Below are 17,925 nucleotides of genomic sequence, written 5' to 3'. Positions count from 1 at the left end.
GAGAGTTGGTTTGACAAATCATGTAGTCTTCGAGCCCCAGTCTTTCAGTTGTCATTTAAAACAAACAATAATAATAATAATATATTTTTTTAAAGTGTTAGTTAGTTTGTGCTCTGAGTCTTTTCAAACGACTGTGAAAGTTGTGTAGTGTTTCCCCAAGCTAACAAGTGTTGACTCTAGCAGCTACAGGTGTGTGCGTGTCATGGCTACTGTTGTTCTCTCCAACTGCAGTGAAATATCAGTCATGTCAGCTCAGTAATAAACATTTATTATTATGTCCGGTTCCCTCGGGAGTCACAGTAAATACAAGTAAGTGGTTAGCTTTAGCATTAATGTTACTCACTCAGACACAGCAGCAGCAGCAGCGGCGGCAGCAGCAGCAGCAACAACAGTCCGGACTGTGATGGTTCCTCTGCGGCTTCCCCCCCCTACAAACGCTTCACGTCAGCGAGCTCCGGGCGACCAGCTTCCGTCAGCAAACCCTGACGCAGAGAACCAGCTTAGCTTAGCTTAGCTTAGTTTAGCTACCTGGATAAACACAGGACACGGCAAAAAAAAAAAAAAAAGTGACATGCTAGCGCGTTAGTTACCTAATGCTACCCCAGCTAACAGTTATTAGCAAGATGAGGATGTGCTTTCCCCCCGCACTCTGCACGACGATCGCCTCTGTTAACCGCACCTCAGACGAGAAGAAAGTGTCTGCGAGGCACGGCGACGACGCAAAGTCCCGACAGCGCTGCACTGGGTGTCAATTTTATCGAGATAACTTTCCATCAAGACCCTGCTCCGCGAATACAAGGCAGGAATTTCGCCATCGCTTACGGGGCTCTGTGCGCATGCGCACGGTAGCAGATCATAAGGACTGAAGCCCACATTCCAAGATAGTTAAGTGAGAAACAGTCGTCCTACCTCCTTATTTACCCACTTTTCTCAGGCTGACTCATCATTTGTGTTGACCTTAGTTTCATATACAAACACAACCGTTTGATATGGAACAACAAAAATATAGAATATGAACAAACTAGCTCTGAAAATGGCCTCATTGGTACTGTGAGGAGACTCCATCATACTCCACCATCACTTGACACAACGTGGGGGTTCTATATGTTGATCTTTCAAACACAAACATTTTTTATTGATAAACAACAAATATGACATAAATAAGCACACATAAGCTCCTCTTATATAAAATACAAATTGCATAACAAATATTTTGATATAGTAAAGTTGGAGGAGTGAATTTAAAATGTTAAATTCTACATTTTACTTCTAATTTACTCAATAAACCACTTATTTAATAGTATAGAAATAATCTTTGTGTATAATATGTCAAACTCTTCTGGATTGAAGTAGAATTGTATGTGGGAATAAGATTGTGGTTTAAATGAGAAGAGTTGAAATTTAAAAATAATTGTTTAACCTTTAACCTTTAAGGTACTACTCAACCATTTGGTCGACCACACTTTAAAGGTGCATTATGTAATAAATCTAAATCAACTGGCCATAAAATCCTCCTAATATGTCACAGAGACTCAGGAATAATGTTCATATAACAAACTGAACTCACCAACAACAACAGTACGGCCAAAATATTTGCATTAAAAAAAATTTTTTGCAGACTGCAAATCATGTTTATGTTTTGAAATCATGTTTTTGCATGTGGCGCCACCTACCGCTGTCTACCAATCATTGCAGTCAGTGGAGTCTCAGCTGCCGAGCAACCACGGGTTGCCAGTTACACCAGAAAACAAAACCTAGAAGACCTCAGTACATTGAATTTGAATGTAGTAACCGTTTTTGGCCACATTCTTACACATGGCACCTTTATGTCACTAAATCTCATTGAAAACACTTAATGTCACTTGTTCTGAATGTTGACTTGTTTATGAATTATGCAAACCACGTTTATTATGAACAGACGTCTCAACTGTTTGGTAGAGGCCTGTATCTGAAATACTGCAGGGTCTAATTGTTGTTATCATAAGTAAATACAATAAAATAATATAAAAAAATGCTTTTGCTTTTTTCTTGGTGCGTACCTTAAGACTTGGATTCATTTTATTTATTTCCAATGAAGAAATACCGTATATATTTTTGACTGTTTCTCCTGTTTGTGCCCTTGTGTTTCACGTTCATTCATGAAAGCGTCACCTGTCATCACACACTCTCATGGTTTTGAGGAAGAAGGTCATGTTGACGTGTCTGTGGTCATATTCACCAACGAATATGTGTAGGCTACTCTGCGGTGATGAGGTAGAACTATTTTTTCGACTCACTAAACCACAAACTTTCCGTTTTGCACTCGAAATAGTCCTGACGTTGGCCTGATAATGAGAATTTCCAGTTGACCTGAACTGCATCTGGTCGCCTTCACTGGGAACTCTTATCTCCTCTGACCACGTTTAATACAAGTTGAGCTTTTATTTATTTTGTTCTTATTGAAATAAAACACTCATGTCATAATGTCAGACGTTATGTGTGGATGTTTTGTTTTTCATCGCTCTAATATCGCGGGAGTCATGAAAACAAACTAAATACGTGTTTGTGTATATGTCCATTTTTGTGTATTATTTTATAATAGGATACATGCAATGTGCTTTTTCTAACATATGCAACTTCTGTATTTTTAAGCCACTAACATCCTGGTAATAATAAGCTTGAGTACAAGTCCATGTGACTCTCCACTGCTCCACCTACTGGACATTGTTAAGAAGGATCATGTTGGCTATGACACAGGAGTGAAATCCCAAAGTGAAAAAAAGATGCTTCTTCTTTATTAAATTAAATTAAATTAAATTAAATTAAATTAAATTAAATTAAATTGAACACATTTCTAACAACTCTGCCACCATCTTGTTAAATATCAACTGTTTTCATTCACCTCTGGTTAAATATTCATATGCTACTACATAATGCTGCCAGTATAATGTGGTGGTTCTCAAGTTTGGGGTCTGTGGACCTCTGTGGTTCGTGGCACACTGGCTGGAGGTCCATAAAACCTTTATAGATTTGTCCATCAAAATTGTTTTGTCATTTGAATTTATTTTAATTTCATTTAAGCACAGCATCATCAAATTATTTTAAATCAAGTGGGGGGGTTTGCTTTTATTGTGAGCAGTTGGAGAAAAAAAGGGAAAAAAATATAAAAAATTGGTCAAATCTAAAATAATCTATTTTTTCAGTCACATCATAGATAGATAGATAGATAGATAGATAGATAGATAGATAGATAGATAGATAGATAGATAGATAGATAGATAGATAGATAGATAGATAGATAGATAGATAGATAGATAGATAGATAGATAGATAGATAGGGATTTCAAAAATCACCCACTGTCATTGAACGCACCGTCGAACTAACAGGAAGTGTGTGTGTGTATGTGTTTCTTTCCTGTCGCTGTTGTAAGAGATTAAAGCTAAACTACTACTACAACAACAACGTCCACAGTGACAGATTTGACTTTATAATTAATCCGATTATCCACATGTATTGATGTATTCGGCCTCTCGATCATGTTTGCTGACGGTTCTTCGGCGTCGCTGTCGGTGACAAAACGACGCCCGCGGACCAAACATTAGCTAAAAAATAGCAACATCAACAACAGCAGCAGAAGAAGAAGAAGCAGAAGAAAGGTAAACGATGTCAAAATAGTTTGACACAACACACTCAAAGCAGCAACACTCGTTCATTTTACACTAGTTGTTTATATTATTTATGTTATTGTTGTTAGTAGTATTGTTCTTAGCTACCGCTAATGATAATGCTGTATTAACTGAAATGGTGTTAGCTGGAAAAGACAGACTTAGGTCCTTAAACGCAGCACGAGTAGTAATTAATAATAATGAATAGTTCATAAACTCTATGTGTACAAGTAGTTAAAGAAGTCAGCACTTTATATTATGTTTTTATTTATGCCAGAAAATAAAACGTGTTTCGTTATTATAATAATAACAACAATAATGATTATGATTATGTGTTATAAATCAGTTTTTATACTGCAATTGTGCTGCTACTGTTCTCTTTGTCAGGCTTCCTTATTTTTATTTATTTATTTATTTATTATTTCAGGACAATGCACATTAATGAACATATACAAAAGTACATGTAAATGCGCCAGATTATAGCCCAGAGGCTAATTTCCATCTGTAGTCCATATTAGGCAGGTTGATGTCGGAATAAAAGGTTGATGTTGGAATAAAATCCTTCTTAATTATCCTGGTTAAATAAAGGCTAAATAAAACAATAATAAAATGAGGATTAATGGTGGATGTATATTTTACAGCAGCATTTCAAAGTCGTTGGCTCATTTCCACACGTAGGGTCGTCTGTGTTGAATGCCTTTTTATATTGCAATAACAAAAGGAGGATATGTGATACTTTAGCACATGGTGCCTTGCTTTATCCTCCACATGAGGGTCACGCTGGGCACTGTGCCAATCCCAGCTGACACAGGGCGACAGGCGGGGTGGGTCACACCCTGGACAGGTCACCAGTCCATCACAGGGCCAACACAGAGACAAACAACCATTCACTCTAACGCTCACGTCTACGGTCAATTCAGTTTGTCCAATTTGCCTAATCCCCAAAATCTGCATGTCTTTGGACTGTGGTTAGGAAACCGGAGAACACATGCACAAACACAGGGGGAGAACATGCAAAGTAACTCCACGATTTCTATGATGAGGATACTTTTGAATGGAGATGTATGTTTCTCCTGTTAGACTGATCTTGGACAGAAAGCACCTAAAAACACTGTATTAAAGCATCTTTTTACAATAGTTGCGATAAAATTGTGAACTGCACTCGTTTTGTTTAACCCGATCATGACAGGAAATATTCATATTGTGCCTTACATACATTCTAATACATACTTTACAGTCTAATAACAGTTTGAGGTCAGAGATAAGGTGTCATTTTAGCACACTATATATACACACATATATATATATATATATATATATATATATATATATATATAAATATGTATACAGAGATTAAACAATCTCTGTGTTTTTACAGAAATTCCTGACATTTGTGGTACTCGATACTCAAGTACTCGATTAATCAAGAAAACATTCATCAGATCGGTCTGACGACCCTACACAAATCATTTTAATCCCTTTTATGTGGTTGGATTATTCCACCCTGTCAACATCTTGATGTACATTCAAGAAGAGGCCGCATTTTTGATTTTATTGCGTCGTCATTTGTCTGGAAATATTGCATTAGGCTTTAGGTATTAGCCGTCAGCACTTCACTTGAGTGTCAGTAAACACAGGATTGGAGGTTTATCTCTGTCTATACACAGTTTAATCCGTCTGCAAAACTGGAATCATTGCCCAGTTGCCGTCTGTGCCCCTGAGCACTTTTCAGATATAGAAAATCCGAGTGGATAATTTATGCGCTCGGTTTTTTAATTTATGCATTTGTTGCGACGACGGAGGGACTGCGCGTTTCGTTCCGAATGTAAAATGATGATTTCTTTGCTTTTCTTTCTTTCCACTTTGACCTTCCGTTGGTCTGATTCCGCCTGCGTCATACAAAGGATTTGTATGCAGTCAGACGTTTAATAACCTGCAGCAGGAATAATTTTTAACATGAAAAACCCTCAGCATGACTGTGACTCAGCAATAAATGATTCATTTTTTTATTCCTAAAGAATACCCACAATTGTGAGTGGATAAGCGCATGTTAAAAGAAATATTTTGAATAAATGCAGAGAATGTCTAGCAGATTTGATTGCCGGCTGTCCACTGAATTTATCCACATATTCAGCTTTTGTGCGTTACATTCATTGTGCGAAATACAGGGGGTCTGGGGGGTTAGACCCCCCTGATTAACACTCAAGACCCCCTGAAAGCCTCAAATGCAAAATTTGAGGGGGTCTAAAAATGTTACAGTGTAATTGCAAAGCATGTTTTTATCCTAAATATTTTTGTAATTTCAGTTTAACCTATATGATCTACCTACATAATACACTTTGCATGCTTTCTTATCCTTTTTAACCAGACAAAATGTCGATTATTTCATTTCTAATTTTGTATTTTTAATGTTTTAATAATTGCTTTCCAAATGGCACTGTGGAAAAGGCCCACACAAGCCCACATCTGACAGGGAATATAGCCAATAGTGCAGGGTGGTGAAACAGTATTGCGCAACAAATGGGAGATGGGGACCCCCCGATTATTAATGGGTATTTCGCACACTGGTTACATTTTCAAATGACAAGGTCTACGTGGCTCAAATCCGCTGTGTTTTTGTTGTTCCCTTCGCAGCCGAGTAGTATGCTGGACGTGGGGAAGTGGCCAGTGTTTGCACTTCTTCCTCCTGAGGAGCTACGGTTAATCCGACAGGCCTGTGTCTTTGGCAGCGCCGCAAACGAAGCCCTGTATGTCACAGTCAACGATGAGGTAACACTTGGGCTTTGACCAATCCTAATCTCTCTCTGTTTACATCAAGATGTGTTTCTTAATCTGCTTTCTTAAACAACGGCGGATTGATTGTTTTTTTCGCGTTCGGAGGTCGGGTCGGAAGAAGCAGCAGTCATCTCGTACTCTGCGGCTGATTCAAGGCGCACCTCCACTCACAGGGATTACAGATAGAATGAGGCTATCTTTAGCCATATAGGCTAATGCCCGAGCAAGCTCCATTTAGATCCTGTTGGAAAGTTGTAGAGTGGAGCGAGCCTCATCTGTCCACCGCTCAAATGTGTTGTGTTTGTAGGTCGACTATCCGAAAAACAATCGCAGATTAGGGGGAAAACTGTACCTTGCCCTGCCTGTAAAGGCGTCAATGAATCCCCGCCCCAAAGTGCTGCACTTTGTAGCTTAATTTGCAGATTCAAAAAACAAACAATTCAGCACACAGCGATGTCCAAACATGTCGTCTCAGCGTGCGATCTCACTAAGCGCTCAGCAAAAAAGTAGGACTTCCCCCGTTCACCCTCTCTCCATACAAACACCAAAGACCCGCCAAGTGAACAGCTGACTTTACTACTAATGCTGACGCCGTGTGACTCCTATCCCACCGTATGTGACCATTGACAAATTCAGTGACACAATGCTGGCATCTTTTAAATATAAACAAATACACTACCGTTCAAAAGTTTGGGGCCACCTACACCATTTTTGTTGTGTTTTCCATTAAAAGTCACACTTTTATTCATCAAAAGAGTTGCAAAATGAATAGAAAACATAGTCAAGACATTGACAAGATCAGAAATAATAAGTTTTATTCAAAATAATAATTTTCTTCTTGTGTCAAAGAACCAGCAAAACTCTTTTCAGCTGTGCTAACATAATTTCACAAGGGTTTTCTAATCATCCAGTAGCCTTCTAACGCCATTAGCAAACACAATGTACCATTAGAACACTGGAAATGGGCCTCTATACACCTATGTACATATTCCATTAAAAACCAGATGTTTGCAGCTAGAATAGTTGTTTACCACATTTTTCTGAATAATTTTGATGATATATTCATTGAAAAAAAGTGCTTTTCCTTCACAAATAAGGACATTTTTAAGTGATCCCAAACCTTTGACCGGTATTGTATGTGTTGCATTCAAATCATCAATCATCAAGTATCAGAAAATATTGATATCTTGAAGTAAAAACCATTATCACCAGCGTTCAAACGCAGTGGTGTAAATAATGCCGAGCAAAGTCAGCGACAGACTTTTCACAGGAGGCAGATTTATTCCCAATAAGATCATCCTCCTCTTCCTCACATATACTTTACATGCTGGTATAGTGAAATTAGATTAAGATGGAGATGGAGAGATGAGGTGACTCTAATTATTAATATTTAAGTTTCATTATTTGTTTCATTTTCGGCTTCACTGCGGTCCAAATTCCTCAACTCCACTCCGATCACATACCCTGATTTCTGATTTTCCCTCCACGTACCAGTACCAGGCTCTAGGACATCAGTGAACACTTGAAAGCCACGCGTCATGAATCATTCATCAATCCCCCCCGGAAGCATTCGAGCCGTGATGTTTGCTTATGTTTTTCCCAGGTCTTTGCGTTGGGCACAAACTGCAGCGGCTGTTTAGGGCTGGGTGATCTTCAAAGCACGATTGAGCCGCGCAGGATTGATGTCCTGTGCGGAAAGAAGATTGTGTCCCTGAGCTACGGAACAGGACCGCATGTGGTTATCGCGACTGCAGGTAATCCACTTCAGGAATCCTTTATTTGTCCCCCCGAGGGCAAACATTTACCTTCAGAGTGCAGAGAGGAATACCATCACAGACAAATGGACGTAACACATTCAGACGTCTAGAGTCTTGCTGTAATGACGGCGGTGTGTCACTGCTGTCGCATGTTGTATAAGAAATGCCCCTTTATTAAAAACGGTTCACACTCAAGTGCATAACTCTCTGGTGGAGCTGTGTGTGTCATCCAGGCACCTCCATCATCCAGATGAAGCTCCTGAACCACACATACACACACTCACACAGACATTTTTTTTTATTTTGACACGCGTCTGCTGTGAAGGAAACGCTACGCTGATAATCCGTCGTCTTTGTTTTGATTTGTTTTTTCTTAGTTTAACGTGATAATTAATTCCGCGAGGCCCGGTCGTCTCAGCGGCTCCCAGGATTTCGGTTGCCTAGCAACGGCAGACGCAGCAGGAGCGTGACGTCTCCGTTGAAAAACCCCCCCTGCGTGTGAACGACCCCTTAAATAGTTAAACGTAATAGTTTTGGTGACAGAAGTTACACATTGGAGCTTTAAATTGCCATGGGAATGATATACAACTCCTTATATGGACATGTGTTTGTAAGTCACGTTTGTTCGTCTTATTTTGTGTTGTTGCGTCAAAGCTATTATGAGAGAGTGAAGATGCAAATGCATAAGCTGATATTATTGATTAGGATAATCGATCGAGTAGTGTTACCCGTTTTTTGTGGTTCTTTTTCTGCAAAAACTTATTTGTTTGTCAATTAATCAACATTTTACGGTCCTCTCTTTCTTCTTTGTTAATAAAATTGTACCCACCTTTGTCCGCCGCCGCGTTGCAGAGGGAGAGGTGTTCGCTTGGGGCCACAACGGCTACAGCCAACTGGGAAATGGGACCACCAACCACGGACTGACCCCTGCCCTGGTTTCCACCAACCTGCTCAGCAAGAGAGTGACGGAGGTGGCCTGTGGCTCCCACCACACCATCGCCCTCACGACCGACGGCGAGGTGATTTATGTCCCTCGTTTATGACCTTTCTTTTCTTTCTGCTTCATTAGTCGTTAGTCAGTGTGTCATTTCTGCCTCTAGGGGTCTCTCTCTCTCACTCAGGAGCTTCTGTTCACTTCCTGAATAAAGCGACTGATCCTCTCAGTCTATTTAAGTTGTATATGCCACACAATGATCAGTTTTTGCTACCCGATTTCTACTGGAAAGTCTTGGTTTTTTTCACTCTTTGTTTAAATAACAGGGATTTTAGAAGAAATAATGTTGTATTTTAATTCATTAGATTTATTGTGAGTTAGGGGTTAGGGTTTCTGTCAAAACAATAACGGTAAGTATACAACAAATCGAGTTTCCGGTACAGATTTAGATTGTCTGTCACAAACGCAACACGTCCTGTGACTCTTTCAAAGTAAAAGCATTCTAGTGTTTCTCCCCAACAAGGCTTTTATTGTGAAATATATGCAGTACACTCTTAGAAATAAGGGTTCCAAAAGGGTCCTTCTACAAGGGCTGAGGTTCTACCTGGAATCATTTGCTTTCCCAAAAAAGGGTTTTTCAAGGGTTCTTGGTAACACTAATGGTTCCAGTAAGAACCACTTTGATCCAGAGAACCCTTTAAAATCCCTTTCCTGAATAAAGGGGTTTAAAAGGGTTCTTGATGGAACCTTCCAAAAGGGTTCCAGGAGGAACCTTTATAAAAAGGTTGAACTTGGAGCCAAATAGGGTTCTCCTAGATGAGGACAAGCCGAAGAACCTTATAAAGTTCTACTTAGCACTTTATTTGTAAGAGTGTATCAGCAGATGCTTCATATCGAAGAATTCTGGCATTTAGCACAGAGGAGCATTTAGAGCGTCTAAAAGTTTATTTTTAACGTTTTCAAAAAACAAACCTGATGCGAAACAATGCAGCAACTCAAGACGTGAGGCAGAATTTCAAAATAAGAGCAGGTTTTTATGGATTTAAAAACAAACGACACCGGAAAAGATTGGCAAGTCTATTCAATGAGCCTGTAAATGTTACATATTCTTTAGTCTTTAAATCTCTGTGTCCAGGTGTACGCGTGGGGCTACAACAACTCGGGCCAAGTGGGCTCGGGTTCCACCGCCAACCAGCCGACGCCACGCCGCGTCAGCAGCTGCCTGCAGAGCAAAGTGGTGGTCAACGTTGCCTGCGGTCAGCTCTGCTCCATGGCCGTTCTGGACAACGGAGAGGTGACGGGGGTCACATCAGTATACAAGTGTTTAACACGGAATACGTGAATCTGTGACTCAGCGGCTCCTTAACTTTGTTTGAAGGGTGCGCTGATGGATGAGCACGTGCGTCACACGCCAGTATAAGATATTCATGAGTCAAGCAGTTTGTACATTAGCGACATGACTCATCATTTCATGAACGATACAGATTAATTGGAAGGGGCAGACCCAGAATAATTATTTCCAGATTTAATGCCCTCATGCATGGACAAGTAGCTGTGTTATCTGCACCCAGAAGACAGTATTCATCACACTTAACAGTCAACGGGTTCATTGTTCGAGGACTTGGCACAGTCGAACTTCTACTGAAGGAAAGAGAAGAAAAAACGAGAAAAAGAACAAATAATACATAACCGTTAAAGGTCCAGTGTGTAACATTTAGGAGGATTTATGAGCAGAAATCTAGTATGTTAGTATAAGTATATTTGCACTAGTGTTTTATATGTACTGTTTGTTTGGCAAGTTGCATCATTTTTTATTTATAACAGTTGTTAAAGAGCGAAAGTGCTTTACGTTCGAAATCAGCAGGAGCTTCGAGTGCATCTGATTAATGCTGTGCTATTGTCAACGTTAATAAATAAACATTAAACAAATAAATAAGTAAAGGCCAGACAAGGCAACAAAAGAGAAAGTACAGTTAAGTGAGACATAAAGTGAGACTGCATCGAGATTGAAAAGATAAGATCTAAAACTGGATTTAAAAACATCATTCGGAAAGGGTCTCGTTTTACGGAGGCAGCCATCTTGTGTCGAAGTGTTTCTACAGTAGCTCGAATGGACAAACCAGCCTGGGCGTGCGTTTTGCATTTTATAGCAGAAGTTTACGCGAAATTATTTAAAGCGGATGTATAAACCAACAAATACATTTTTGCATCCTTTCTGGTATGTAAAGGCCACCGTATTTCCCTGCTTTTGTTGCAGTCTGTCGTCCCACCACCAGAGGTCACTAATTCGCACACAATGGGCCTTTAATTGATACTAAAACATGTAAAACAAGTGTCAAACATTAACCGGGCTTTGAATCATTTGGAAAGGGTCTTGTTTTAGGGAGGCAGCCATCTTGTGCCGACATGTTTCTACAGTAGCTCAAGTGGACAAACCAGCTTGAGCGTGCGTTTAGCGTTTTACAGCAGAAGTTTACTAGAAATGATTTAAAGCGGACATATAAACCAACAAACAAGAAGTAGGAAAATTGTTTTTAAATCCTTTCTGGTATGTAAAGGCCACTGTAGTTCCCTGCTGTTGTCGCAGTCTGTCGTCCCACCACTAGAGGTCACTAATTCACACACAATGGGCCTTTAATTGAGATTAAAACATGTAAAACAAGTGTCAAACATTAACCGAGCTTTCCATAAAAAATGTAACTAAACCCTCTCTTCTGAGGCTAACTCTGCCCAATGCCCGATTTTGAAAAATGCGAATAAGTGGGCTGAGAGCAGAGTGAGGTGTGAGTGTGGAGCCCTTTACTCATGTCTTATATTCACTGAATGTGTCCCCCCTTTTTCCCCCCTTTTTTTGTAGATCTATGGTTGGGGCTACAACTGCAATGGACAGCTGGGTTTGGGCAACAACGGGAATCAGCAGACACCGTGCAGGCTCGCGGCTCTCCAGGGCATCAACATTGTCCAGGTGAGGAGCCAAGAGAAGCCAGAGGGAAGGAAGGAAGGAAGCTTGTTTGTCATTTGTGATTCATTATTCCTGTCCAACACTCGAGATGAGTCGCCACCCCCCCTCCTTTCTATGTGTTTGCAGGTTGCCTGTGGATATGCTCATACACTGGCACTCACAGATGAGGGAGTTGTTTACGCCTGGGGGGCAAACTCGTACGGGCAGCTAGGAACAGGAAACAAGAGCAACCAAGCGTCCCCCACTCAAATAAACACGGACAAAGAGAGGTGAGTATTTTCACGTTCAAAGACACTTAAATCACATTTTCTGCTTCGAGTGGATGCTCAATATGAACTTAAACAGGTCGTCTTCATGATATCTAAATGCCCCGTGTGATTGGCTGATTAGATCTTTGCATACACTGCCGTTCAAAAGTTTGGGGTCACCTATACAATTTTGTTGTGTTTTCCATTAAAAGTCACACTTTTATTCATCAAAAGAGTTGCAAAACGAATAGGAAATATGGTCAAGACATTGACAAGATTAGAAATAATGATTTTTTTTTTCAAAATAATACTTTTTCCCTTTTGTCAATGAACCAGCAAAACTGTTTTCAGTTGTGCTAACATCATTGCACAAGGGTTTTCAAGGGTTTTCTAATCATCCAATAGCCTTCTAACGCCATTAGCAAACACAATGTACCATTAGAACACTGGAAATGGGCCTCTATACACCTATGTACATATTCCATTAAAAACCAGACGTTTGCAGCTAGAATAGAGTGTATTTATGATTAATTTAATGTTATATTCATTGGAAAAAAGTGATTTTCCATCAAAAATAAGGACCTTTCCAACCAAACTTTTGAACGGTAATGTAAATAAATAGAACAGATTGATATCCTTACAGAATATTTGATAAAAATGTTGCCCTCTGTGCCCTCTTTGTCCCTCTCTTTGACACATTTCACCGTCACAGTCTGCATATTGAAACGATAACAGCGGGCTCTCTCTCTTTTTTTAAAGTTTAAATTCTCTTCGTGTCACCAGGATGGTGGAGGTGGCCGCGTTTCACACCAGCCACACGTCGGCCGCCAAGACCCAGAGTGGACAGGTTCTGATGTGGGGCCAGTGTCGAGGTCAGGCCGTGGCCAGTCCTCACGTCACACACTTCAGCAGCACGGACGACGTGTTCGCGTGTTTCGCCACACCTGCGGTGACGTGGCACCTCCTGTCAGTGGGTGAGGCTGGTTTAGTAACATAAACGGTTTAGAGACTGAAGAAAGCGGAGTGTGTTTTTCAAGGTTCTCTGATTTTTCAGTGAATATTTTCTTTAAAACAGCATCTGGAGATGTTTAAATCTGTACTGCTGTATTTCAATTTATTCTACTACCACTGCCTTCAGACACTAACTGCATGTCATTGCCCGTACTTGTGACATGTGCAGTGACAATAAAGCTGAATTTAATCTAATCTAATCTAATCTAATCCGTATCACAAAAGAAAACATTTAAAATGAATCATTTTGGTTTGTGGACAAAACTAAGTAATTCCAGATCCTCATCATCGACATATTCGGACATTTAATGGACTCGATTAATCGAGAAAACTAGTGCTGTCCAACGCGTCAACGGTGTTTAACAGCGTCGATGTTAACGCACGTTAACGCGCGACGCGTTTCCATGACGACTGACCGGAAAAAGACGCGTGTGACGTCATGTTTATGTGACTCTGAATTGTTAAAATGAATCTCTAAACTAACGCTAAACTTTATAAACAGAGGCACACATACGCAGTACACAGGTACGCTGGTTATTTGTAGCGCTGCTCTTTTCGTTTAAGAAAGACCGCTCCAGTTCCACTGTAATCGCGCTAACTGCGCTAAAAGGAGCTAACGGAGCTAACTCATAAAAACGGTGCCTGGACTCTGGTGTTGGGGCACGTAAACATGACGTCATGCGCGTCTTTTTCCGGTCAGTCGTCATGGAAACGTGTCGCGCATTGAGCTATTGCACAGCAGATCGATTATAGTTATAGATTATTAGTTGCAGCCCTAATTTATTCATTCGTTTCTTTATTATTTCTTTGTCAGATGGCGACGACTACCTGACCGTGGCTCAGTCTTTGAAGAAGGAGTTCGACAGTCCCGACATTTCGGACCTGAAGTTCGTGGTCGACGGGAAGTTTATCCACGTTCACAAAGCGCTGCTCAAAATCAGGTAGCCGAGAATTAAAAAGTCACAGCACTTATGAGTGTAATAAACACGTGTGGAGAGGATAAAGCCACATTGATTGACGTGACCCGAGCCCAACACTCATTTTGTGGGTGTTCATATCTCACACTCACAAACATACATACGTGACTGTGTTTCTGCGTTTCCTTCTGTCGAGCGGCCGCTTCCGCCGTCTTTCCTGTCGATGTCACGGAGAAGCAAAGACAGACGATATTGTTTCCTGTTTTTTTTTTTTTGTCCTCGTTATAACCACACGCACACTTGGACTCAGAAGTGTATCTAGCGATTCCTGTCGGGAAGGAGCCAGACTGTCTGAGACATCACACCAAGAGGGGGGGAAAAAACCACTTTTGGCTCAATCGTTTGCAAAATGATAGGTTGGCTTTAGGTTGTTTATTCAACGTGTCCCGGGTATCTTGTGATATCGTGGTTTAGGAGTTTAGAGCAAGTAGCAAAAAAAATGGTAATCAGCATTTTTTAAAATGCACGTCGACCTTAAGGTGCAAAAATGGAGAACGCATGAGGACGTCGTCGTTGGCTGAGCAGCTTCACGTCTCCTCGGGACGTGGAAATGTAAATGGAGATTCTTGACTTAGCAGAAGCACATGTAATTATACTTTTCCACTCACTTTAACAGCTATCATTACAGATATTTAAAAAAAAAAACAACAACCTATAAATCATATTTTCGGTATATAGTGACATTTATTTATTATTAGTAATTATCCAACATTATTTGCCATCTTTTAATCGTCAACATAATCAGATTATTGACCAATTATTACAAATTAATTAAGCATTTTTGTACTTAGACCCTCATAAAGCCACAGAAACTCTTATTTTCGCCATCAAAAAGTATATGTTAGTGTTTTAAACACTTGTTTCATGTATTTAATATTTAATTAATTTACTTGCTCTCCAATCTAATGAAGTTGGAGCAATTTTATTTGTATTATTTGTTATATATAGTGCTTAAACAAATGTATTAGACCAGGGTTTCTCAATCTTTAAATGTTTCCCTGCTCCAACACACCTGATCGTCTAATTATTTTAGATCCAAATTTGAGGCGGCTCACTGGGCTTCTTCTCTGAGAAGTCGCAAAATTACTCAAGCGAAAACATTCAAACACTAAAACACTAATGTTTCTGCTCAGGAATGCAAGTGAATAAGTCTAATTTGACATATTAATCAAGAAATAATACTGTGTTTTACTGTTGTTTCTGTTCTTTTTTTGTAAAACAGTCAATTTGAGAATGTGTGGATAACAATAATGATCATATTTTAGCATTAAAAATATGATTTACCATTACAGAAACATAGCAAACAATTATTTTTATTATTTTTAATAATTAACAATGCTGTATACAAAGCGATACTGTATGTGTAGTTAAAAAAATGACACAAATGACTGTATTTTATTGATATGACAACCCATTTTTAGGTTTTCAGCCTCTGGGAATGACTGGGCTAAAAAAATGTCTTTTTAACATGTTGCATATAAAAAGTCACTTCCCTTTTCCCCTCTCTCTCTCCAGGTGTGAACATTTCCGTGCACTTCTGAACGAAACGGAGGAGGACGCCATAGAAATCCACCAGTTCTCATATCTGGTGTACAGAGCTTTCCTGGAGTATCTCTACACAGACACAATTAACCTGCCACCAGAGGACGCTATTGGTAAGCCCTGAGAGGAGCCACAGTCTCTGTTCACACTGACAGCACAAGGATTGAAGTCTGAGAACACACTCATTTGTGTGTTTGTGTATGTGTGCGCGTGTGTGTGTGTGCGTGTGTGTAGGGCTGTTAGATTTGGCCACATTCTACCGGGAGACGAGGCTGAAGCGCTTGTGCCAGGAGACGATCAAGAGAGGCATCTCCGAGGAGAACGCCGTCACTCTGCTCTCGGCCGCGGTCAAGTATGAGGCGCGGGTAAGCTTGTAGACACCGTGTGTGTTGGTGGTGGGTGCCTTCAACAGTAGCCTAGTCGCATGCACACCTTCATTGACCAGACAGGCCCCCTCTTCATTTTTAGGACCTGGAGGAGTTCTGCTTCAAGTTTTGCGTCAACCACCTCACGGCCGTCACGCAGACCCAGGCCTTTGCAGACATGGACCACGACCTGCTCAAGAACTTCATTAGCAAAGCCAGTCGCTACGGGGCCTTCAAAAACTGACTAGAAAGCCCCGCCTCCCCCCGCAGTGACGAGTGTGAGGTCCTGAGAGTCGACCCGAGACCAAAGTAAACACGAGGCCTGTCACGACCTTCAAAGCCTTGTCACTTGGGATGTAAACAGTGGAGAAGCCGGTTCCGGTGTCAGGTTTCGCCCTCTGAGAGAAGACGCCTCGGTGTTGCTGCCCTAACCTCGCACAAACACGCCGGTTCCTTGATGGGTTTAATAAATATTTACTCTTCCACTCAGTCACGAGCTGACAAGTCAGTACGTTTCCATGCGCAGTTAAGTTGAACCAAGGTTGTCGCTTAAACAACAACCGGTTTCATCGCTGCACCGTCTTTGTCCGAGTGTACAGCACAAGCACGAGCGAGGCGTCAGGAGTGCGGCTGCCTCCTCTGCACTAGGTGGCGATAGCCCCCACGTTTTCAGCCCGTAGAGGTGGGCAACATGGGCATTTTTGGGGATTTTGGTGATAACGATTGTAGGACGCTATGTCTTTATTTTCTTTAAACTTTAGCATTTTGAGTCAAAATTCAAAGACGTTATATTATAATTGACGTGCAGACACTCATCGGCCCACTAGGGGTCAGAATCCTGCTCACTGGGGTTTTCTGCTACTGTGGAGTGTCGGTGCGCGTTTCATCGGTTTTTGTGAAGTCATTTAAATACTCCACAATGTAAATTTGCATATCTTTGAAATAGTGCTGGTCACGTTAACAGTGTTAGCGTTAACGCACGCCGCTTTCCATGAAGACTGACCGAAAAAAGACGCGCGTGGCGTCATGTTTACGTGCCGCGGCACCGTTTACCAGTTAGCTGTGTTAGCTCCTTTAGCGCCGTTAGTGGTCTGTTTATTTAACGAAAAGAGTAGCGCTACAAATAACCAGCGTACCTGTGTACTGCGTATGTGTGCCTCTGTTTTTAAAAATTAGCGTTACTTTAGAGACTCATTTTAACAATCGGGAGTCACGTAAACATAATGTCACATGCGTCTTTTTCCGGTTAGTCGTCATGTAAACGCGGCATGCCGCTAACCGCTGCTAACGTGCCCAGCACTACTTTAAAACGACATTGTTGTTGACGATATTTTCTTGCCCACCTCTTTGACAGAGCTGAAACTCTGTCTCCTTGTCAGTCCAAAAATGCACAGACCACGTTTATCTCGCTGTTGTTTTGCTTCCTCTGTGTAATCAGCTGCTTCTTTAATTTCTGGGTCAAAGCCCTGGAGCAGGAAGTTTCAGGACATGTGAATCTAGGCCAGTTCAGATCCAGCAGAACGTACAGTGCAACTAAACAACTCTGACTGGACTCACGACCACATTATCTGAGCGTGTTAAGTCTCAGTTAATTTTCCTCTAACGTCATGTAAACGTACTGTCTGTGTGCCGCAGGTGTCGTCTCCGAACCTGAAAGCACTGCGCGCTTGACTGCATTAATCACTGCAGGGTCAGCTACGCATTTTAGA

General features: G+C 40.9%; 1 protein-coding gene across 1 annotated transcript; it reads left to right on the top strand.

The window, feature by feature from the left end:
* Positions 1–3,510: 3,510 nt before the first annotated feature.
* rcbtb2 (regulator of chromosome condensation (RCC1) and BTB (POZ) domain containing protein 2) lies at positions 3,511–16,460 on the top strand (the record flags this gene model as incomplete). Its single annotated transcript, XM_083887339.1, has 12 exons — positions 3,511–3,636; positions 6,280–6,414; positions 8,024–8,174; positions 9,030–9,196; positions 10,247–10,405; positions 11,969–12,076; positions 12,200–12,342; positions 13,105–13,295; positions 14,147–14,273; positions 15,825–15,964; positions 16,086–16,216; positions 16,320–16,460. The coding sequence occupies exons 2-12, from the start codon at positions 6,289–6,291 to the stop codon at positions 16,458–16,460; spliced, it is 1,584 nt and encodes a 527-aa protein (XP_083743465.1). The 5' UTR covers positions 3,511–3,636; positions 6,280–6,288.
* Positions 16,461–17,925: the final 1,465 nt, after the last annotated feature.

This window comes from Microchirus variegatus (assembly GCF_963457635.1).
Source record: "Microchirus variegatus genome assembly, chromosome: 3".
Taxonomy (NCBI): Eukaryota; Metazoa; Chordata; class Actinopteri; order Pleuronectiformes; family Soleidae; genus Microchirus; species Microchirus variegatus.
This window is presented reverse-complemented; position numbering and strand designations above follow the sequence as displayed.